Source organism: Tupaia chinensis, unplaced genomic scaffold (assembly GCF_000334495.1).
Source record: "Tupaia chinensis unplaced genomic scaffold, TupChi_1.0 Scaffold000624_1, whole genome shotgun sequence".
NCBI lineage: Eukaryota > Metazoa > Chordata > Mammalia > Scandentia > Tupaiidae > Tupaia > Tupaia belangeri.
In genome coordinates, this window is record NW_006160144.1 from 1053905 (window position 1) to 1077881 (window position 23977).

Here is a 23977-nt window from a genome sequence, read left to right on the forward strand (position 1 = left end):
GGATCTATGTTTTCTTTCTCCTTTTATAGTATTTAAGAATGAAATTATTTTGATACTTAACTAGACTGATTCACGTAGATAGATATTCTAATGTTTTTAAAGAATTATGTATTGATTTTATTTATTATTTTTTTTTTAATTTGCTATAGGACTTGTGCAGTCACCAGAGAACAGGTGTTGTGGGATCCTGTTGTTTTTACTACCACACTACCACCTGGCTCCATCCTGTCATATAAAAAAAGTGCCTTGGGGTTCTTTCTAGTCCAACACACTAGTTTTACGGTTAAGAGAACTGAGCAATGACTTGAACCTTGTAGGTAAACTTGACACATAGCCTTCCCTTTACCTAACTAAAAGAAAAGTAACTTACTGTGCACGTACTTTACATTCTCTTAACTAGTTTGTTTTTATATTCTATTTAATTTTTATTAAAAATTTTGAGTCACAACTTGAACTTCTTCCCTGTCATTCACTTGATTATTAAAGAACCATAAGAATTCAGTGGCTTAGCCAAATAGCCTGTAAAACTGTGTTGCCATGTTTGGGCAAAACGGAAAGACTGACTTGGGAAAGGTAAGGTTTTATTTTTATCAGAGGTTCATATAGAGCAGAGCTTCTCATTCTCAACTCTGAATATTTTGGGAGGGAATGGTGCTGTCCTGTGTGTTATAGTATGTTTAAGCAGCATCTCTGGCCTCTGCCTACTAAATACCAAGTGTCATCATTGTTTTCTGTTGTCACATCCAAAAGTGTTTCCAGTCATGACTAGATGTTCTCTGACAAACAAAATCACCCCTGATTTTAGAGTCTTAGGTAAAGAAAAATCATATTCTCAGAAGCAATGGAAATACCTTTGTTCTGGTTTTTGTTTGTTTGTTTTGGGGGGGGTTGGGTTTTTTTTTTTTTTAGAGGTTTTTGCTATAGGGCACGTGTGCTCGGCAGACAGACAGAGATAGACAGAAAGCGAGAAATCACCCCCCAGGGGGATGGCCATGCCACAATCCCTTCTCCTCTCGGGATCTTGGGCACACACACACACACATGCACCCAGTGTGAGTTTTAAGCCACCAGGTCTGGGACTCGAACCTCAGTCGACTACGTAGGAATCCAGCGACATAGCCATTACACTAACTGCTGGTCCCTGTTCTGTTTTGTTTTTGAGAAAGATTTTTGCTATAGGGTGTGTGTACTGGTCAGAGAAACAGAAAGTGAGAAATCACCTCCTAGGGGGATTGGCCATGCCTCAATCCTTTCTTCTCCATTCACCTCTCAGGATTTGGAGACACACACACACACACATGCACACACACACGACTGGCATGAGTTAATTCTTATCATTCGAGGGGTTTTGGTTTGTCTCCCATATTCTTTGTAGTTTTTTTTTTTTTTTTCCCAGCTATTCATGTTTAAGAGTATGTTCTAATCTATGTTAACATTTTTTTGTTGGATTTATTTAATTTTTAGAGTTTTTGCCTTAGGGTTCTTGCACTCGCTAGAGAGAGCGAGAGAGAGGCAGTGAGAGAGAAAGTGAGAACTCAACTCATCCCCCTTCCCCCAGGGCTGGCCATGCCATAATCCCTTCTCCCCCATTCTCTTCTAGGGATATTGGGTATGCATGCACACATGCCCAGCATGAGTTTCAAGCCACCAGCTCCAGGATTTGAACTGCAGTCAGCCTTGTGGGAGTCCAGTGATATAACCACTATGCTGTCTGGCTGTCTGTTGGATTTATTCTTAATTATAAAAATAGATGCTCAGAACAATTTAAAACAGTATAGAGGTCTTTAAAGAAAAAGTTAATGTCCCCATCAGTGTTAAAAATTGTATCTTCTTCCAAATCTTTCTTTATACTCACCTCTGTTTGTATTTATCCTTTTTAAAAATGGGAGCGTACTTTGAAACTTTTAAAGACATGTATTTTTCAACATCATTTCTAATTAATATGTAAAGCTCTAACTCATTCTGAGTGAATACATTACACATCTTACAATAGATGTAGTAATATGTATTCAGCCACAGGAAATATGGTTGCTTTCAGTTACCCCAGTAACTATCATTGTTTTTGGTGGTTTTGTTTCTGTGGGACGGAATCTTAAAAGGTGATATACCTGGATCAGTGGAAATAGGAATTTTATTTAGAGAATACAAAGCTCTAACTCATTCTGAGTGAATACATTACACATCTTACAATAGATGTAGTAATATGTATTCAGCCACAGGAAATATGGTTGCTTTCAGTTACCCCAGTAACTATCATTGTTTTTGGTGGTTTTGTTTCTGTGGGACGGAATCTTAAAAGGTGATATACCTGGATCAGTGGAAATAGGAATTTTATTTAGAGAATACAAAATAATTTTCTTTAAAAAAAAAAAAAAAAAAAAAAAAAAAAAAAAACTTTTCTGGTTTTTGTATTCTGTTCACAAATTTTGTTGGGCCAGCAGGTAGCATGGTGGTTAAAACACTGGACCACCATGTGGTAGAACATGGTTCAAGTCGTGGACCTGATGACTTGAAATTCACAGTGGGCACATGTACGTGTGTGCCCAAAATCCTGAGAGGAGAGTGTAGGAGAAGGCATTGCAACTTGGCCATTACCTTGGGGGGGGGGTGGTGAGTTCTCACTTTCTCTCTTTCTGTTTCTCTAGTTAGCGCATTTGCCTTATAGAAAAAAAAAAAAAACTCCAACCCCCCCCCCCAAAAAAGATTTTTCCCTGTAAAAAAAAAACCTGCCATGTTGATTTGGATGGAGATGTATTTTATGGCTTCTGCTGAGGAGTTTGCTTATTCTGTTTCAACTACTGTGTCTTTATTGTACTAGCTCTATAAGTGATCATTTAGATGGTAGTTAAATAATTGATGGAGCAGATCCTTAATATTGTCTTTTAAAGTTTTTGTGGCATGTTTTGAACATTTATCCATCTCAACTAGAAAAATTAATTCGTGTGATTCTTCATAATGTAATATATATCCCTCTTCAAAACAAAGAGGAAACAAATCTCTTGGGAATTAGATGGAGCCTTAGAAGGAATTCAGAAAGACAGGAGAAAACCAGGTTACGATGATATCTTAAAAGACAAATGAAGTAAGTATTTGAAGAAAAGAATGATCACCTGTGTTAGATATTACTAACGGATCAAGGATTTATAAGGATTGAGAATTAGACATTGGATTTACCATAGTGGACATCCTTGGAGCCCTTGACTCACTTCAGTTGTGGAGTTGAAAACCTGGGTCAAAGAGAACAATGATAGAGTTTTTACTCTACAAAGAAATCGAGAGAAGTTGGGGCAGTGACATTTCTCCTAGCTGCTTCTTAGCTGATCTGCCTTGCTGCTGCTGTAGGGCTTCCCTGATACTGTGGGCAGTACTTTACTTCTCATTCAACCTGTCTGAGCCAGCTTTTCTTTTTTCTCGGAAGTCGAGAAACACCAAGCATGGTTTGCCTTCTCCCACACAGCCCTTAACACTACTCAGGTCAGTCTATTTGTCACATCCTATGTACATTTCCAACCATTGAAAATTGATTTTCAGTTAAAACAATAATGGTGCAAAGGGAGGCATGTACAGTCTAGTTGAAAATGAATCACATATCATGTGACTTGGAAATACAGAACATACAGGTGTTTGTTTTTGGTGTTTATTTTTGGCTACAGGGTGCATGCACTCGCCAGAAAGACAGAGATAGAGACAAAGCAAAAAATCACCCCCAGGGGGGATGGCCACACTGCAATCCCTTCTCCTCCATTCTCCTCTCGGGATCTTGGGCACGCACGCACACGTGCCTGGTGTGAGTTTAAGCCACCAGGTCCAGGACTCGAATCAGCAACATAGCCATTACACTAACTGCTGGTCCCCATACAACTTTTTCTTAAAGGATCAAGCTAAGTAATGAATTGTGAGATACGATTCACCAAAAAGACTATTCCAGAGAAAGCTGGATTTTAGGGAAGCTCCTGGATATTTTAAGGTTGGAGATTTGGACAGGATGTGACAAACAGATTGAACTGAGTAGTGTTCGGGGCTGTATTGGAGACATTTCTTTTTCTTACTGTTTTGGCAAGTGATAAAATATGTTCACCATATTTTGGGAAAATCTGACAGATGGGCATTAAGGGGAGTTTAAAGTACCCTAAATCTTTAAAGGATGAGTGTATTTTAATACTCTCTAAGTCTTTAGTTGTTAGAAAGATGGAGGAAGCACTTCCTGGTGGAGTGGACACTGCAATTCTTCTCCATTTCTCTATATTGTTGCTATTTTGGGTGCACATGCACGTGTGCCCAAGTGTGTTTTTCAAGCTGCTAGGTGGAGGATTCAAACCCCATAGTTGGCCATATGGGACCCAGCTCCCTTAACCCCTGGGTAGTGGAACCAGCCCATATAATAGGCATTTCCAGGACCAGCAGATGGCGTAATGGTTATTTTGCTAGAATGCCATATAGTTGACCACAGTTCAAGTTCCAGACCTAGCGACTTGAAATGCACTCTGGGCACATGTGCATGCATACCCAAAATCCCAAGAGGAGAATGGGGAAGAGATTGCTGCGTGGGATAAAGTAGAATTGGCCAATTGGTTGATGGTCATGTGGGAGTTTTTTTTTTCCCCCTTCTTGTTTTTGCTATAGGATGCGTGCATTTGCCAGAGAGTATCAGAGATGAGAAGTGAGAAATCACTCCCAGGGGGGATGGCCATGCAACAATTTCTTCTCTTCCATTTTCTTGGCGTTTTAAGCATGCGTGCATCTGTTCTCAGTGTGATCAAGCCACTGGATCCGGTACTTGAACCGTGGTCGGCCGTGTGGGAGTGCAGAGCCTTAACCACCGTGCCACTTGCTGTTCCCAGAGTTCATTATTTTTATTTTGAAAATTTTCATTTTTAAAAAGGCCTGAGATAGTTGAAAGAATATGAATAAAAATCAGGATTCCCTATATTGTTTCATAAAATTAACATGGATTACAAGGTTCTGTATGATCTCATACTTCCCTATATCTATCTATCTATAAATTTGTCTGCATTCTTCTTGTTCACTGATTTCTAGTCTCATCATTGTTATATGCATGTCATTTCTTTTTGGAGAGTTTTTTGCTATAGGGTGCATGTGCTCGCCAGAAAGAGACAGACAGAGAGACAGAAAGCAAGAAATCACACACACACACACTGGGTGGGTGGGGGGTGGGGAGGGGGGCCGCGCCGTAATCCCTTCTTCTCATTCTCCTTCCGGGATCTTGGATATGTACGCACACGAACCCAGCGTGAGTTTAAGCCCCCGGGTCCGGGACTTGAACCACAGTCAACTACGTGGGAGTTAAGCAACATAGCCATTACACTAACTGCTGGTCCATGGACCCTGCATGTCATTTCTGATCCTGGAATATATGCCAGTCTCTCAGGTATCTTCAGCCCCTTTACACCTTCTTTGTTCTCCTTCAGATGCCTTTTACCCTTGACCGTGGCAATTTGCCTGTGCAACTTCTCATTTATGTTTTGGAGCCCACTTTAAACATAGAAAAGTCTATATATACTATAGAAAAGTCTTTTTGGATCTCCTGATCTAAAACTGGTGTCATAATTAGCCCCTAATCTTAACATTTTGTATTAATTGTTAATATCCGTCTTCTTCATTAAATTAAACTTAAGCCATAGTCCTTGCTTGTTAATTGTATTCCTAGCACCTAATATAATCCTGATAAATAGTAGTTGCTTAAATATTTAAGGTGAAGGGTGGAGTAGAGAGAGAGTTCATGGTAGATTGAATGCTTGGCTGAAATACCTGTCAGAATATACAGCTTTCATTTCAGTATCAAAGATAATCTGATTAAAGCAGTTAAAAATAAAAGCATTAAGTGTTCAACCTTAAGAATCTACCAGGATGAATTGACAGCTCAAAATTTGCTCTGGAACATTTGTTTCTGGTTACTACAGATGTCTCTAGAAAGCTGATGTAACTTGGTTACAGTGGCAGTTGAGAATGAGTTAAGAGAAAATTTTTATCTAAGATTCCCCTCCTCCCCAGATTTTACTTTATATAAGTAAAACTTCTGGGTTATTTAATGACAGATGATTCGGTTCCCCTCTCCACATTATTTGATTTCCCCCAACTTTGTAAATCGACTGGTAATGACATCGAGGTGTGTTGTGGCTGATAATACAATTCCTTTACAAACTGGAGAAGGAAAGAAAGGGGGGAAGGGAAGGGAGGTAGGTTGGGGGGAGGGAATGAGTGAGAGCCTCCCCCCACCCAGTAAGGCATAGAGACTGCAATCCTTCTGTCCTCCGTTTCTCCATCCTGTTAGGATTTGGGTCATATACACACACATGCCCCTTGTGTTTTTCAAAGCACCATGGCCTGGAGTCGAATAGCCTTGTGAGATTCAGCTCCCTATGCACAGCACATAACCACTGCACTGTGGTAGGGCCAACCCACAATGTCTATTTTAATGGGCTGCTTTGGTTGTATGATTTAGAACGGAACTTTTTAAAATGTGTTTTTAAAATGCCAGCGGGAGTGTGAGGGGGTTGCAACAACAGGGGCTAATTTTGCGGCAATACCTTTTCCTCCTATTCTACATCCTGTCAGAATCTTGGGAGCCTCTTAGCATATTATTTAAGCATCAAACCCTAGCTGGTCATGTGGGATCAGGCTTCCTGTGCAGTGCTTAACCTCTGCACTGCATGGCAGCCCTAGAGTGGAACTTCATTTAGATAACTGAAAAGCCAAAGCTAAAGAAACTAGAGTATTTGGCCTGTTGCTGACTGCTCACACTTGTACTTCAGGTTTTTTTGTCTGTCTCATAAAGATTTCTTTTCATCAACTCATTTTTCCTCTTTCTCATTTTGAAATTGAAGTCCAAGGTTATATTTATTAAATGTTATTTTTATCTACTATATACACTGTGTGTTGCAGTTAGGATTACATCATTTTATGAATACCACAACCAGGTGAAGTAGATATTGCTGTTGTTTCCAGAGGTCAGTTTACAGTTCTAGAATTATATAAAGTAAATAAAAGAACTTGGCTTGAACATATCTTCCTGATCTTTCCCCTGTTTCATGCTGCTTTTAAGCTAAATAGTGAATACATGTAGAATTTTTTGTTGTTGTTTTTCCCTTGTGCCTTAGTAATTTCAAGAATTTTCAATTTCTGTTCCATAGTGACCCTTTCACTTACTCTGTTTCATTGGTCTTATAAGTCATCTAAATAACATGAAAATTTCAGAATTTAGGTGTTTCAGACTTTTATTCCATATTTGGAGGAAGCACATAACCCTCTGTTAGATCATTTATCTACTACTTTCTAGGTTTTGTTTGGTTGCTTTTTACCTTATTTTGAGGTAGCCCTGGGTCAGACGTTTGATGCGGTGTTCAATGTGTAGCTGCTATATATATATAAAGATTTTTATCTAGTGTGGGTGTACTTGCTTAGAGAGATGAGCAGACAGTGAGAGGGAATGTTGGAAATTGCCTCCCAGGGCAAATGGCCACGCCAAAATCTTCTTTCCATCTCCTCTCAGAAGTTTAGGTACACATGCACATGTGCTTGGGGTGAGTTTTGAGCCACTGGGTCTAGGACTTAGCGGTTAATTAAGTGGGAGTCCAGCACCTTAACCTGCTGACCTCTCAATGTGTAGTTTTTGATGTTACCTTTAGGTAAATTCAGTTTCATTTTTTCTTTTTGTTAAAGAATTATTTTATCTAACTTTATTTAGTCTTATTTTAATTTGTTCAGAGAGAAAGAGAGAGAAAGTGAGAGAATAAGCTGCCAGGTCCAGTACTTGAACCATGGTCGGCCATGTGGGAGTTCAGCACCCTTAACCACCACACCACCTGCTGGCTCCTCAGCACTTTTGCTGTAGTTTGCCTCTGAGTAAAAGGAATCACCCACCATTACTATCTGCTTTTCTGCTGTCTGTAGCTGTGCTATAGGTATTGAAGAAAGGGCTAATGAAGTATAAAGACTTGCTGTATTAGTAATCTCTTGAATTCATTGCCTGCTTGTAAGCTGAGGAGGGTTTAATAATGGAAATCCTTGTTTTTCATTCTTTGTATTAGCAGAAATTTTACTTACTAGTGCTTTTGTTTAACAAGATTAATGGTGACCATGTCTGAATTAAGTGACTCAAATCAATACCTCTTTTTTTCTTTAATTTTATTTACTATTATTATTTCTAATTTGGTATAGGGCACATGCACACACCAGAGATAGAAAAAGAGAGGGGGGGGGCAAAGTAAGAAAGCAAACCATCAAGTTGAGGACTTGAACCATGGTCAGCTGTGTGGGAGTCCAGTGCTGCCTTATCCACCACGCCACCTGCTAGCCCCCAAATCATTACCTCTTAGAGTACAGTAGCGAAGATCAGAGTATAGAACTTGAGTGTGTTAACAGAGGAAACTGAATCCCACATGGCTGCCTAGGATTCAAGTTCTGCCTGGCAGCTTGAAAAATAATGCAGACAGTAGTAATCCCTGTTGGGCGTTGTGCACCTGGGTGCAGTCCTTTACACACACTCCCTTTGGTAGATAGAGGGAAAAAAGTTCTTATGTTGACCCGTTTGTCCTTATTTAGTGAAACATTACCATTCAAGATGATTTTTTTTTAAGAATAATTTTATTTAACTTTATTCATTCACTTATTTCAATTTGACCAGGCAGGGACACAATGTGTGTGTGTGTGTGTGTGTGTGTGAGAGAGAGAGACAGACAGACAGACAGACAGAGACAGAGACAGAGTGCGAGCGAGTGAGCCTCCAAGTCTGGGATTCGAACCACTGTCAACCATGTGGGAATCCAGCACCTTTAATCACCACACCACCTGCCAACCCCTCAAGATGACTATTACTTTTTTTTTTTTTTAATTTTTTTCACATTAGTCACCATGTAGGCTGAACCCTAAATTTGCAAGTGAAAAAAAAGTACTTTTCACTATATGATTTCATAGTGTTTGATGAAGAGCTTTTTTGGGGGGGGAGGGGTTTCTGCTATAGGACTGGGTGGGCTTGCCAGAGAGAAAGTGAGAAATCACCCCCAGGCGGGATGGCGATGCTGCAATCTCTCCTCCTCTCGGGATCTTGAGCACACCCACCCAACGAGAGTTTAAGCCACCATGTCCGGGACTCGAACTGCGTTTGACTACATGGGAGTCCAGTTACGAAGCATTATGCCATCTGCTGGTCCCCATGAGCTTTTTTTAGGGGAGGTTCCCCCCCCCTTAAGTAAGTACAATGAGTATTTTGTATTTTTTAATTCAATAGAATATTGGAAGTTCTGGATACTTGCTAAGACATAGTCTATTAACCCTGTAAAAAGAAATGTAAATTTTTTTTGGGGGGGGGAGGTTTTTGCTATAGGGCATGGTTGCTCGCCAGAAAGACAGACAGAAAGTGAGAAATCACCCTGGGGGGTGGGGAGGGATGGCCACTGCAATCCCTTCTCCATTCTCCTCTCGGGATCTTGGGCATGCTCACACATGTGCCCAGCATGAGTTTAAGCCACCTGGTCCGTGGTCGACTACATGGGAGTTCAGTGACAGCTATTATGCCAACTGCTGGTCCCAGGAAACATAAATTCTAATAGTTTTTTAAAAAATCTGTTTATATAACAAATATTTCCTATACAAACCTACACTGGCACATAGACAGCATAGTTACCAAAGCACATATTTGGTACTGTATTATTTACTTACTGCATTTAGGTAAAAAAAAAAAAAAAGCAATTCCTAGTGTAAAATTTTAATGCATTCTTATATAGCCCATGCAGACAAAGCAAATTTACCCACACAGAGTTTATAAAAATAAGGAGAAAAATAAAAGTTGAAAAGCATTCCTAGTGAAGTGGTAGCCTCAGTACATGTGGACAAATATTTTGGTACACTGTGGGGCAAAGCACCCAACAAAATGTTAGACTGCATCCTACCATCCTGCTCAGGTGCACAGTTTAAGCGATGAGATCATTAATTGTTAGCACAGAACAAGCAAAAGAAAAGTTGAAAGACTCATCAGTGTTGGAATCAGCAGTTTTTTCTTCATTATTGGTGATGATTACATTAGAAACAAAGTAATCGTTAAGGGTTTTTTTTTAAAAAAAAGATTTTTTCCATCTGCTGTAGGGTATGTGTGTTGGGGTACATGCTCTTGCTGGGCACAAGAAAGAGACAGAGGGCAAGTGAGAACTCGCTTCCTGGGAAGATGGCTGCGTTGTAATCCCCTCTCTTCTTTCTCTTCCCTGCATCTTGGTCACACTCACACATGCATCAACATGATTTTCAAGCCACCAGTTCTTGAAGTCTAACCGCTGTTAGCCATGTGGGAGTTCAGCAACATAATTGCTACACCAACTGCTACACAATCTTTTTTTAAATTTTTTTTTTAATTCATGGTAGATTACTTGGCATGGGAGGGGGGGCACCTTCCACAGGGTCTCTGATGATTCCCTTCCTTCAGCTCTGCAGCTACACATACCTGCATATTTCAGGCTGATCAGACCAGGGATTTGAATCATAGTCAGCATGTGAGTTCTGGTTTCTCTTGAGGAGGTCATTACTGTTGTGTGCCACAGAGCTGGCCCATTTTTATTTTTGTTCATTACTAATATTACTAATACTCTACAGCCTTAGTCCTTTGTGTTTATTTTGATTTTAAATACATTTTCCCCTCTTATTCATGATATAGTGCATCCATGCATGAGAGAGAGATAAGCATCTTCCACAGGGTCTTATCACACTGCTACCATTCTTCCGATGTTTCAGACTGACCAAGCCAGGAATTTGAGCCAGTGTCACCATACAGGATCCAACTTTTCTTGAGAAGCATATTACTGTTACGCCATGGAGCTGGCCCCTTTTCTGTGTGTGTGGGTTTTGTTTGTTTTTTTTTTTTTTTTTTTTTGATATTTGTATAACATTAGGCGTGTCCTTAATACTAAATCAGTGTCTTCTGGTTTTTATCCATAAATTACTAGAATGATTTACATTTTGAATGTTTGGAGGGGAAATCTTCCTTACCTCTGATAAGTTGAATTTTTGTGGCTCATTTTTGTTAAAAACAAAACAGAAAAACAACCAAACACAAACTTGTGCAGCTCTTATTCTTGTAGTAACACTTCCTGGTGTTTTGCTTGCCATGGGGCATATGGTGACTCTTACAGTTTACTCTTTAACACACCTCTCACCTTTATAACAGCTCAGCTTTATGATCACATTGCTGGCATTTTTTAATTTTTAGTTTTGGAGAGGTTTTTGCTATAGGGCGCATGCGCTCGCCAGACAGACAGAGTCAGAGAGATAGAAAGCAAGAAATCATCCCCCAGGGAGGATGGTCACGCTGCAATCCCTTCTCCTCCATTCTCCTCTCGGGACCTTGGGCACGCACGCACACGCGCCCGGTGTGAGTTTAAGCCAACAGGTCCGGGACTCGAACCGCGGTCGACTATATGGGAGTCCAGCGACATAGCCATTATGCTAACTGCTGGTCCCATTGCTGGCATTTTGGACACACAATATTTTTTGTGCTCTCGGGATGGGGTTTCCCATTTTTCAAATTCATATATATGATCAGAATTTGAGGAACATGAAATAATGACATCGTGAGAACTTTCTAATGGAAATGACTTCCAATTTACATAACGTCTTTGTAGAATGAAACCCATTCATAATGGGATGCTAGTATTCCCATAGTGTTGCTTTTCTTTAATTTATTAGTCTCCAAAAAATATTATCAGGAGGCTCAGTTTGTATTGTTATTTAAAAGAAGACCTTTATAGGGACTGGCAAGTGGTGTGGTGGTTTAAGGTGCTGGACTCTCACATGGCTAACTGCAGTTCGAGTCTCAGACCTTGCGGCTTTCTGTCTCTCTCTCTCTCTCGTTCTCTCTTGTTCTGTCCCTCTCTTGTTAAATTAAAATGAATTAATAAACAAAGTTAAATAAAATTGTTTTTAAAAAAGAATACTTGTATAGTCTTCCTGTTACTTCCCACCCTAGGAAATTTGAAAAGAACTCTCATTAATATCAAAGAAAAGATATTTGTCTTGGTTTTTATCAGTAGGATTTTATTTTGGCTAACTCTTGTCACTTTGTTAGGACAAGTTTGTTTATGAATAATCATTAAATGAAAATTGTGTTCATTTTATTACTACCTTTTGGCATCTAATTGGTGACTTATACAATACTCCTTTTATACTGTATTGTGTCCTTAAAGATTCAAAACTTGGAAACAAAGCAAAGGAGCTTTGTGGTTTCTTAAACATAATAGTGACAGGGATTGACTTTGTAGACTGCTGGTTAAGGCAACCAGATTCCACATGTTTGAGTGTGGTTCGAGTCTTAGTCCCTCCCCCCATGCACATACCCTCTGGCAATTAGAAAAATAACAGAAAGGAATAAGTTTGAGGGCAGTTTATTTAGGAAAAGTAGTATGATTGACTGGTGTTAAGAGTAGCTAGGGTTATCAGAATAGCCCAGTGGTGATAATATGGGCTCCTGGAATGAAATGAAAGGAACCTGTAATATCTCTTAGATAGGAAGATGGTGAGCCTTGAAGAGTAATAGAAATAGGGAATAGGATGTAAGGGCTAACTAGCTTTGTCTTTTAGAAATGGGACTCAGAGGACCTTTTCATAATTCAAATGTTTCGTTGGTTGGTTGGTTGGTTGGTTGGCTGAGTGGCTGGGTATTTTTTTATTTAAAGAGATTTTTGCTATAGGGAACATGCACTCATTGGGCAGACAGAAAGTGAGAAATCACCCAGGGCAGAGGTGGGCATTGCCTGTTCCTTCTCCTCTCCAGATTTTGGGCATTGAGTTTCAAGCCTCCAGGTCCAGGACTCAGACTACAGTCAGCCATGTGAGAGTCAAGCGACATAACCAACAAGCCATCTGCTGGTATGTCTTAGATTATTCTTGACCTCTTGAGGACCTTTCCTGGATTTGGGTTAGAATTAGACTTGCAGCCAACATTGAAACAGATAATATGTATTTTAAAAGTATCATTTAGATTGTATACTGACTCCATCAACATTAGGGAGATATGAAATAACTTTGTTTGGGGCTGGCAGGTACTGTGGTAGTTAGGGTTCTGGACTCCCACATGGCTAACTGTGGTTTGAATCCTGGACCTGGCAGCTTGAAAATCATGATGGGAGCATGTACTTGTGTGCCTAAAACTCTAGGAGGGGAATGGGTTGCAATGTGGCCATCTCCCTTAGGGGGTAATGGGTGTTCTTATTTTCTCTTCCTATTCTCTGTCTTTGCCAGTGAGCACACATGCCCTATGGAAAAAAAGTACAACAAAATTTAAAACATAAAAGTTACCCAAAAAGGTTTGCTTCTAAGAGAAAAAATGGGTTCTTTATCACATACTTGACTTGAGTGACTTATGTTTAGAACTGTACAAAAGTTAATGTACTGTTACTAACCTTGATCTTAATTATTGGGTCCTTAGAAAAATCATGGCGTTTTTGCATGGAAAAGTATGTCATAACTATATTATGGAATGATTAATATGAACTCATTTCTAACCCTGCTGTGGTAGCTCTCTTATTGCTGACATTCTGTTGTATTTTGCCATTGTCAAGGGACTGTATTTAAATTCATGTATAGTTACTTAAAATTTTTAGTAGTGTGGGTCCAGCAGGTGGTGTGGTGGTTAAGGCAGGGGACATTCTCACATGGCTGACCACAGTTTGAGTCCCAGACATGGTGGCTTGCTTGCTCTCTCCCTCTCTCTCTCTCTCTCTCTCTCGTCAAATTAAAATAAATGAATGAATAAATAAAATTCTCAATTTGTTACCAGTTCTAGGCATTAAAATTTTTTATTATGGGGACCAGCAGGTGGTGTGTTGGTTAAGACACTGGACACTCCCACATGCCTGACCATGGTTTGAGTCCTGGAACTGGCAAGCTCGCTCGCTCGCTCACTCTCTCTCTCTCTCTCTCATAAAACTAAACTAAAATAAATGAATAAATAAAATAATTTACTTATTTATTTATTTTTTGGCTAGAGGGTGTATGTGCTTGGGTAAGAGAGACGTGAAGATGGAAAGTTAGAAGGCACTCCTCATGGATGATGGCCATGTTCCAATCCCTTCTCCACTTCTCCTTTTGTAATTTTGGGCAAGCATGCTTTCATGCCTTCTCTGTTTTTCAAGCATTACTTATTTGTATTGGTTAATAATCTTTATCATTCATTGTTTATAAATTTAGTTTTTATGGTTACAGAAAAATTCATGTAAAGACTACATTATAGTTTACCCACTTTAGCAAAATTAGAGAATAATTTTTAGAGCTTACAAAATCTGCAATGAACCTGCTGCCTTTTGCAAATATATAGTGTATGTTCTTAGAAGCAGAATTTCTTGATGACTGGATATGCATGCTTTCTATCTAGCCAAATATTTCCAAGAAGTGTGGTTCCAGTCTTTACTGTTACCAGCTTGTGTGAATAATTGTTTTCTATGTGTTAACAACCCATGATTTTATCAGACTTTGAATTTTTCTCTTCTGTATTTGAAACAACTAAATATTTTAACTAAGTTTTAGTGAAACCTGGCATATACTGATAGATTTATTGGTTATTTGGGTTTCTCTACTGTGAATTTCCTATTTCTATTGTCATTTTTGAAAATCAGTTTCTTGGGGTTCCATTATATATTCTGATGTTTAATTTCAACCATGTATATTACAGATACCTTCTACTAACCAGTAGCTTGGCTTTTATAGCTTTCTTGAATACATGGTCTGTTGACTGAAAATTAGGCCATTTGGATTTTTCTCCTTTTGGATCTTTTTATATATGTCTTATTTTTAACATAGAAACTTCTATCTCTTGAGAAATTAAAGCATCTCAAAGAAATTATATACCACAGAATTAGGATACCAGGAGGCAGCTCCACTTAGTTAGAAGAGTATTATCCTTGCGTGTCATGTGTTAGGTCTTTCTGTCCTTTTTTCTTGCACTAAAGTTAGTCTAATATTAGGGCCTTTAGAAGTTAAAAAACCACCAACCCCCATCACTTTCTGCTACATGTGGATTTCACTCAGTTTATTTGCTTTTAGGAGACGCAGGTCAGAATGGAGATGGGCAGCAGACCGGGCAGCTATTGTCAGCCGCTGGAACTGGCTCCAGGCTCATGTTTCTGACTTGGAATATCGAATTCGGCAGCAAACAGATATTTACAAACAGATACGTGCTAATAAGGTAAGGAATAAGTGTCTGGTGTTTTTCAACCCATCTAAAAACTACCATTACCCTTTTCTCCCAGCTCCACCCACCCTTTAGTAACTCTTAACTATGTCAAGGTAAATGGTTTAATGATCTGATAAAGTGACTTAATTTATTTAAGAACCTGATGTTGCTTAGTATAATGCAGAAAAGACTGTTAGAATATAGTGTTTAATTGAATATTGCTAGAACAAAACTGTGGGTATCTGGAATAAGAACTAAACTGTCGTGTAAGGCATTAACTATAACTGTCTTATTTGTTGCATTTATGGAAAAATGGTCATGACTGAGTGTTTTCTTTTTTTCTCTCTTTTTTGTGTTTCTGTATATTCCTGTTTCACTCAGTTTTCTTGGCTTTAAGGAAAATAGGGTCTTTTGTTAAAAAATAAAAAAATCAGAGATTAGTGATTAGGATTTTTATTTTCTTCTGTTCTTCTGCCTTACAGAGGGCTGATTGTTACTATATAGCTTTTTTCTTTGACAGTGACATTGTACATAGCTTTTCTTCTTGAATAAACAACCTAGAAAAAGTCCCCTGCTCAGTTGGGTCTTAACTGAGGGAGAAATTTTCATTCAACAAATACTGAGTGCCTACTGCATTCAGCACCGTTCTCCATAATGGGGCTACAATGGCGAACAAAAGTCCTATAGCATCACAGAACTTATGTTCTTATAAATTTTTATTACTATATATTTGATTTTATTATTTTTAATTTGAGAGAGATAGAAGACAAAGAAAGTGAGAAAGCAAGCCACCAGGTCTGGGCTCAAACCATGGTTAGCCTTGTGGAAGTCTAGCACCTTAACCACCACACTATCTGCTGGTACCCTTAAAAAGTGTTTTTGTATTTGCTTGGTGCATTAAGCTCCAGGACTAACACATGGGTCTAGATGAAGTCTACTGCTCATAAAAATAAATATCATAAAAATACTTTGGTGTTTAGTTATGATCAGAGCGTTAAGAAAATTGTTGTAATGTGAATGGTGTGTGTTTAATTATTTGGCCAAAAGTCAAAGGAATAGCAACTGCCAACTAACACAATGAAGAGTATGATAAGGTTTTGAATTACAGGTTGAGTATCACTTATCCAAAATGCTTGAGATCAGAAGTGCTTGGAATTTTGGATTTTTTTCCCCCAGTTTTAGAATATTTTTAAGTATTGGGTTGATAGAAAAGTCATGGCGTTTTTTTCTGTGCAAAAATGCGTAGTCATGACCTCTCTGACAATTCAGTACGTAATGACATACCTTAGGCATGGGACTCAATTATAAACACAAAATTCACTTAAGTTTTATTTATAAATTATACACATAGGTCTGTTGGTAATTTTACACAAGATTAGTGTATTATGACATTAGGTGTATAGTGTTTTTCTTGAGACAGTATAAAAATTTTTGGACTTTATGGTATTTTGGATTTCTGATTTTCAAATTAGGGATGTTCAACCAGTTGAAAGTCTATAACCTCATGGATCTAATCATTTGAACTTTTTTCGATATATTCTACTGGAAAGTTCATTCAACTTCTTTCCAAATTGGTTCTATATATAAATCTCCAAAAATTTCAGTAGCACATATTATAATGGGGGCATAGTCCAAAGGGTTTACTTTTTATGAAGAAAGAAAGAAAGAAAGAAAGAAAGAAAGAAAGAAAGAAAGATTGATTCATTCTCTTAGAGTAGAGATACCTGAAGGCGGTTCCACTTGAGTAGAAAACAAATCTAGACTAACTTCTTTTAAAATGAGCTAGAGTGGGGCCAACAGATGACACAACGGTTATGTCCCTGGACTCCCATATGGGCGACCATGATTCAAGTTGGACCTGGTGACTTGAAACTTATGTTGGGAGCGTATTCATGTGTGCTTAAGATCCCAGGAGGAGAATGGCAGAGGGCAGAGAAGGGATTGCAGTATGGTCATCTGTCCTACAGGGGAAGATTTTTCATTCTCTCTCTCTCTCTCTCTCTCTCTCCAAGCCCAGAGGCAATGACCTCTTAAAAAATATTAGATAGAAAAAGTTAACTAGAGCAAAACTAAAAAATACTCATTAGTGTATATTTTGCTTTCAGTAGCTCTTTACAAAGGAAATTTAAAAATAAGATTTGCCGAGTCTGAACTGGAATGATGACTAGACTAGCTTGCAAGGTATAATACCCACGCTGATGAGAAAAACACATTTTTTTCTGTTAAGGGAGCTTGTTCTCAGTGCCTGTTTCTAGGTTTTTATACCCAGTAGTTAATTGGGAAATTCTGTATTTGAGATATAGGATTAGCAACAATAGAGATTAGTATAATAATAGTCATTTGTTATTTCATCTATTTTATGTACATTTCATAAGTATTTGTATGTAAGTTTATATATATATATATATATGTATATGGTTTATTGGTTACCATTACAAAGCTACCGTATTTCGGGACTAGCCGATGGCGGAATGGTTACATCTCTGGAATCTCTGGACTCCCAAGTAGTCGACCGTGGTTCAAGTCTTGGACCCTGTAGCTTAAACTCAGGCTGGACACATGTGCTTTCATGCTAAAATCCTAAGAGGAGAATGGAGGAGAAGGGACTGTGGCATGGTCATCCCCCTTAGGGAGTGATTTCTTGCTTTCTGTCTCTCTGACAAGCACACACACCATAGAGCAAAAATCTCTTGATAAATAAATAAATAATAAATAAAACTGCCATATTCCATAGAATCTAAGATATTGATTATAAGATGTACCATTATTCTGTGTACCACAAAGAAATGATTGTAGTAGGACCAGCAGTTAGCGTAATGGTTATGTCACTCAACTCCCACATAGTCGACCGCGGTTCAAGTCCCGGACCCAGTGGCTTAAACTCATGCCAGGCGTGTGTGCATGCCCGCCCAAGATCCCGAGAGGAGAATGGAGGAGAAGGGATTGATTGCGGTGTGGCCATCCCCCCTGGGAGGTGGTTTCTCGCTTTCTATCTGTCTGTCTGTCCCTGTCTGTCTGGTGAGCACACGCGCCCTATAGCAAAAACCTCTCCAAAAAAAAAGAAATGATTGCAGTTAAGCTAGGGCATAATAGTTGTAGGAAGCCTCTTGACATAAAAGGTGTTGACATGTGGGGAAAGATGTCTCAGAATTGATGAATGTCATTTTTCGAAAAGAGTTGCTTTCCCCATACTCTCTTTAAAAATAAACCAGACAGCAAACTCAAAATTAACCCACTACAAAGATTTTGGTATATTTAATTCAACTTTTTTTGTTTTCGCAAAGCACAGAAATGATTTGTTTAAACATAATCACGTTACAGTTTTACCCGTTATACATGCCATTTTTTGGAAAACACTTTGTACCGGCTGCATTCCATTATCTTTTCTTGTTGACTATTTGAATTATGCTTTTATTAAAATTACACTGTAAGGCATACTGTGATAAACCTCTTTATCTGAGTTCAACTTCTGAAACTTTCGTATTCTTGATACATACTTTAGAGAAGTGTTTTGGCAGTGTATGCCAATTTATAGTCTCATTCGCTGTGTATAAAAAGGTACTCTTACCTGAGTTTTGGCTCTTGCTTTATATTATAGTCCATTATTCAGTAGAAATGACAGTAGTTTGGGGAAGCTTTTAAAAAATCTTAGATATTTCTCAATACATGGAAAATAACTCTGGGATTTTCTGTTTATATTGATTATCCAATAGTTTCTATCATTCAGGGAGTAATGGATTAAAAAAAACACTGGACTTAGTAAACATTTCGTCCTAACCTGGCTTTGCTACTAGATAGCTATATGACCTTGAGAAAAAAAAGTCACTTAAACTTTTCTGAACCTGAATTTTTTAGTCTTGTAAAGTATTGATATTCTATAATACATTTTCTTTGTCTGCATTCTGAATGCAGTGTCCCACATCCCACAAGTAGAATAAACCAAGAATGATAGCCCTAATAAGTAATACATCAATGCAATTTTAGTTAACAGTATCACAAACTGAGTAGTTAAAAACAACAGAAATGTATCCTTTTACAGTTTAGGAGGCTAGAAGTCTGAAATCAAGGCATTTGTAGGGCCCTTTATCTTCTGAAGGTTCTTGTTAAAAGAAATCCTTTGTTGCCTCTTCCTGGCTTCCAGTGGCTGCTGTCTATCCTTGGTGTTCCTTGGGTTTATAGCTACATCACTCCAATTGCTGCCTATAATTTCACATGATCATTTTTTCTCTTGTGTTTTCAAATCTTAAATTTCTTTCTTAGGGTGACACCACTTAGATCACAGTTGGGGCCCGCACCAAAGGGCTTATCTTAACTTGATTTTATCTGCAGAGACCCTGCTTCCTAGTAAGGTCTCATTCACAGTTTCTGGGTAGACATTTGCTCTCTAGAGAAAGAAGACCATTTCTAAGAAGTCCTCTTTACTCTTCTCCATATTATAATGTTGTTTAATTTTTATATTTCTTCAGAGTATTTTTTTAAATAAAATACTTCAGGACAGCAAGGTGGCGTGGTGGTTCAGGTGCTAGACTCCCACGTGGTTGACTGTGTTTGGAGTGCCAGACCCAGTGTCTTGAAAACTAGATAGATAGATAGACAGACAGACAGACAGATAGATAGGTAGGTAGGTAGGCAGGTAGGTAGGTAGGTAGTCAGGTAGGTAGGTAGGTAGGTAGTTTTTAAAGATGCTTTATGCCTGGGACCAGCAGGTGGCATGGTGGTTGAGATGCTGGACATTCCCACATTGCCGATCTTGGTTCAAGTACCGGACCTGGTGACTTGCTTTCTTACTTTCTCTCTCTCTCTCTGTGTGTGTGTGTGTGTGTATCTGGTCAAATTAAAATAAATGAATGAATAAATAAAATTTAATAATTATTAAAAAACCATTTCTTCTTCTTAAAATAAAAAACGATGCTTTATGCCTTAGAATAGAAAGGACAGTAATGAATGTACCTTGTGTAGGTACTAAGTTTCTTCCAAGTATGTTTGTTTAATTCTCAAAGTCTTAGAAGCTTGTAAGACCAGAGTTAAATTCAAGCACAATTTTATCTGACTCCAAAGCATTTTCTGGGCAATACATGCTGTTCTTTTGTTCTTTTTATCTCTCTGGAATATATCTATTGAAATTTCACACCTGGTGAATAAAACTGAGTGGGAAAGCATAGGAACTAAACTGGTTCTCTTCCTAAAGAAGACTCCATTCTCCGAACACAGCAGTCTTCTGCACCCATTTCATACGGTTGTCTTTTTCTCCCTTCTTTTGACTGATCTGTGAGATTGCACAGCAGTTGCTGAGGATGGAAATGTTACTGTTTAGGAGGTGGAAGAACATTGAAATTTCTGGATAGAAAAGTGAATGTGAACAACAAAATCCTAGAACAGTTTGTCTTTACAGTTCTATAACAGTTAAAGTTCCCATCTTAACAGAGTCATGAGGCATTGGGGCAGCCATGTCTTGTCCAGGTGGCTCAGTTGGTTCTTGTGGAACTAATCTGCAGTGGGTTCACTGGGTTATCTTAAGACGGGTACCAAAGATTGAACTGCTTGGAGAGGTACAGGAGAATGAATATAGGAAATTTTATTTTAACTATGTTTTGTTGATTAAAAGTTGACACTTTGGGAACCAGCAGTTAGCGTAATGGCTATGTCGCTGGGCTCCCATGTAGTTGACCACAGTTCGCGTCCTGGACCCGGTGGCTTAAAACTCACGCCAGGCGTGTGTGCGTGCATGCCCAAGATCCTGAGAGGAGAATGGAGGAGAAGGGATTGCGGTGTGACCATCCCCCCTGGGGGGTGATTTCTTGCTTTCTGTCTATGTTTCTCTCTCTCTGTCTGGCAAGCACACACGCCCTATAGTGAAAACCTCTCCAAAAAAAAAAAGAGTTGACACTTTTAAAATTCTCTTCTTTGACTCTATATATCATCTGAAATTGGTAAAAGGGAAGAAAATAACCCAAGTACCCAAGTATTTTGGTTTGCTCCTTCTTAAATTTTCTTCTGTCCTGTTTTGTAATTGGGCTTAGGGCACAATTCTTTCTGCCAGTTCTCCCTTTGCAATTTTGATTTATATTATTTCCCCCCCTCATCTACTTTTCCCTCCTCATTCCCCTTTTATTCTCTTCCTCTGTTCTTCTTTTTGATTTATGTAGGACAGCTTCGTGTTTCCACAGAGGAATAATTTATAAGAATGTATTAAGACTGCATACAGCTGTGACCCATCCCAATTCCTTTGCTCCTTGTGAAATCAGAAGCTCACCTTAGCCTTGTGAGAATTCTCTAAACCAGATCATCAAAGACATGATCTTGATTCTGATTCTAGGGATTAGGGGTAAAGGATCTGGAGACCCTTGGGGCCTTTTTCTGTGGCCTCAACCAACTGTTGTCTTTTTCAGAGTCCCATTCCCTAAGGTTGTTGGCATTCAGCTGGTGGCTATGACCATGTGATAGTGTTCTGATTTAAACCTGTAATACTAGGGAAGCTCATGTTGGGGTCACCATCACAGGTGTAGCATAGAACTTTGTGAATGTTTCTTAGCTATAAAATGTTTGTTTTCATGGCTATTAAACATGAGTAAATCTTTTTCCACATTTTATTGTGGAATATAATAATTTGTATATAGAAAAGAACATACAACATGAAAGTGTACAGACTAATGAATAATTATAGTTCAAAATATATCTGGTATATTTCAGAAATTTTCAATAATTGTGTGGACTTCCTCTGTAAAGCCTCACATTTTTATTGATTAGCCTCTTCAGTTTGTCTCTACTTCTTTTCTGCTCTAACATAACCCTGTCTAAACTTTAGTTACATTAATACTCTGCCTACTTTTCTCTTTGAGGTCGGTTGGGCATAAGTTCCTTTTGGTGGAATCCATTCTATTTATTTTCTTATTCTTAATATTTCACATTGCCCCGTACATTGTAGACACTCGGTGAATTTTGCCTGCATGAATAGATTTTAGCTACTTGAATGCTTTTTATTTGCTCATTCTCTTTTAGCTCTTTTCGTGCTTTTTTGTGTAAGGTACAGTATAAGTTAAGCACTCTAGTGTTTGGTTTTACATGCCAGCATGAACTTAGGGGAGGCATTGTGTGGATGAATTACTTACATAACTATAGCACTTCAGCACACATCTGGAAAAACGGATTCAACTAAAACTAATGTGCATTCAAAGGCCTGGACAGATTAAGAGAAGCTCCATTTCTTCTAATTGTAGAGGCCAAAAATCTTGGCAGGGTTTAACTCCCTTCCTTTCCATCCTATAAGCACATTTGCACAGCCAGTATATTCTGTCTTCTCATATGTATTTCCAGTGTCTAACCACTTTGGTCCCAGCAGCTGTTGCTTTTACTTTTCTCTTTGCCTTGTCATCCTTCCTTTATTCTCTGTCCATCAACACAATACCTAATTGATCTCTTTAAATCATAAATCAGATCATTTCTCCCTCCTGCTTAATTAAACATCTACAATTACTTCACATCTGAGAATGTATGCCCAACGTATGCAGTTTCCTCCTATAAGATCCTCCCTCACCTTTCCTCTCTAACTTCAGTTTCTATCATAGCCTCCATTCATGTAGTTAACTCCAGTCATACCAGGTTCCTTACAGTTCTTTTTGTCATCAGGTTTCCTCCAACCTTGAAACTTTTGCATGGTGCTCTTCCCCTAGATAGCCCCAAATTTCTTTACGTATATTTTTTCCCTAATTATTTAATTTTATTTATTCATTCATTTATTTTAATTTGACCAGAGAAAGGCAGACACAGAGAGAGGAGGAAAGTGAGGAAGTAAGCCACCAGGTCTGGAGCTCAAACTGTGGTTGGCCATGTGGGAGTGTCCAGTGCCTTAACCACCACATCACCTACTGGCCCTTTAATTTTGAAGAAAAAAAAACTTTTAAGAAAAATTTTTGCTATAGGGAACGGAGAGACAGACAGAAAGTGAGAAGTCACTCTCCCTCTGCAGGGGGATATCCATGCCACAATTCCTCCTCCTCGATTCTCCTTGGGATTTTGGGCATGCACGCACATGTACATGACATGAGTTTTAAGTCACTGGGGTGTGGGACTCAGAATGGCAGTTGGACTACATGTGAATCCAGTGATAATACCATTATGCCATCTGCTGGTCCCTGTTTATGTTTTCAAGTATTCTCTCAAATGTCACTTTCTCAGTGCACTTTACCTTGATTGCCTTATAAGAAATAGTACTCCCAGGCATCAGGTGGCATGGTGGTTAAGGGTTCTGGACTCTCCCACATGGTGTTGACCGTGGTTCAAGTCCTGGACCTGGAGGTTTGCTTTCTCGCATTCTCTCTCTCTCTCCACTCCCTCTCTCTCTCTCTGGTCAAATTAAAATAAATAATTATTTATTTTTAAAATTATTTATTTAATTTTATTAAATCATTCATTTATTTTAATTTGGCCAGGGTAGGGGGGAGAGGAGAGAGAGAGAGAGAGAAAGTGAGAAAGCAAGCCACCAGGTCCAGGACTTGAACCACGGTCAGCCATGTAGGAGTGTCCAGCACCTTAATACCATGTCACCTGCTGGTCCCAAGTAAAATCATTCTTTAAAAAAAGAGAGAATACTCCCACTTCTTAATTCTCTTTGTTTCTTTTTAGCATTCAGCACCTTCTAGTACATATAATGTATTTATTCATATTGTGTGTTGTCTGCCTTTACCCGTGTTAGAATATTAAGTACTTTGAGAGATGAAGGAAGGTTGGGTGGGGGAGAGAATATTAAATTTTTCTTACAGTATATCCCCAGCACCAAAAATAGGAGGGGGTTTGATGAGTAAATGA

At 38.7% G+C, this 23977-nt stretch overlaps 1 protein-coding gene across 1 annotated transcript in view; it reads left to right on the forward strand.

The window, feature by feature from the left end:
• The window catches only part of KANSL1 (KAT8 regulatory NSL complex subunit 1), a 203598-nt gene that overhangs the window by 95823 nt on the left and 83798 nt on the right, over positions 1–23977 (forward strand). The window contains exon 3 of the mRNA XM_014591831.2: positions 15043–15184. Coding sequence (XP_014447317.1) covers positions 15043–15184 — 142 coding nt within the window. The remainder of the gene's footprint in view (positions 1–15042; positions 15185–23977) is intronic.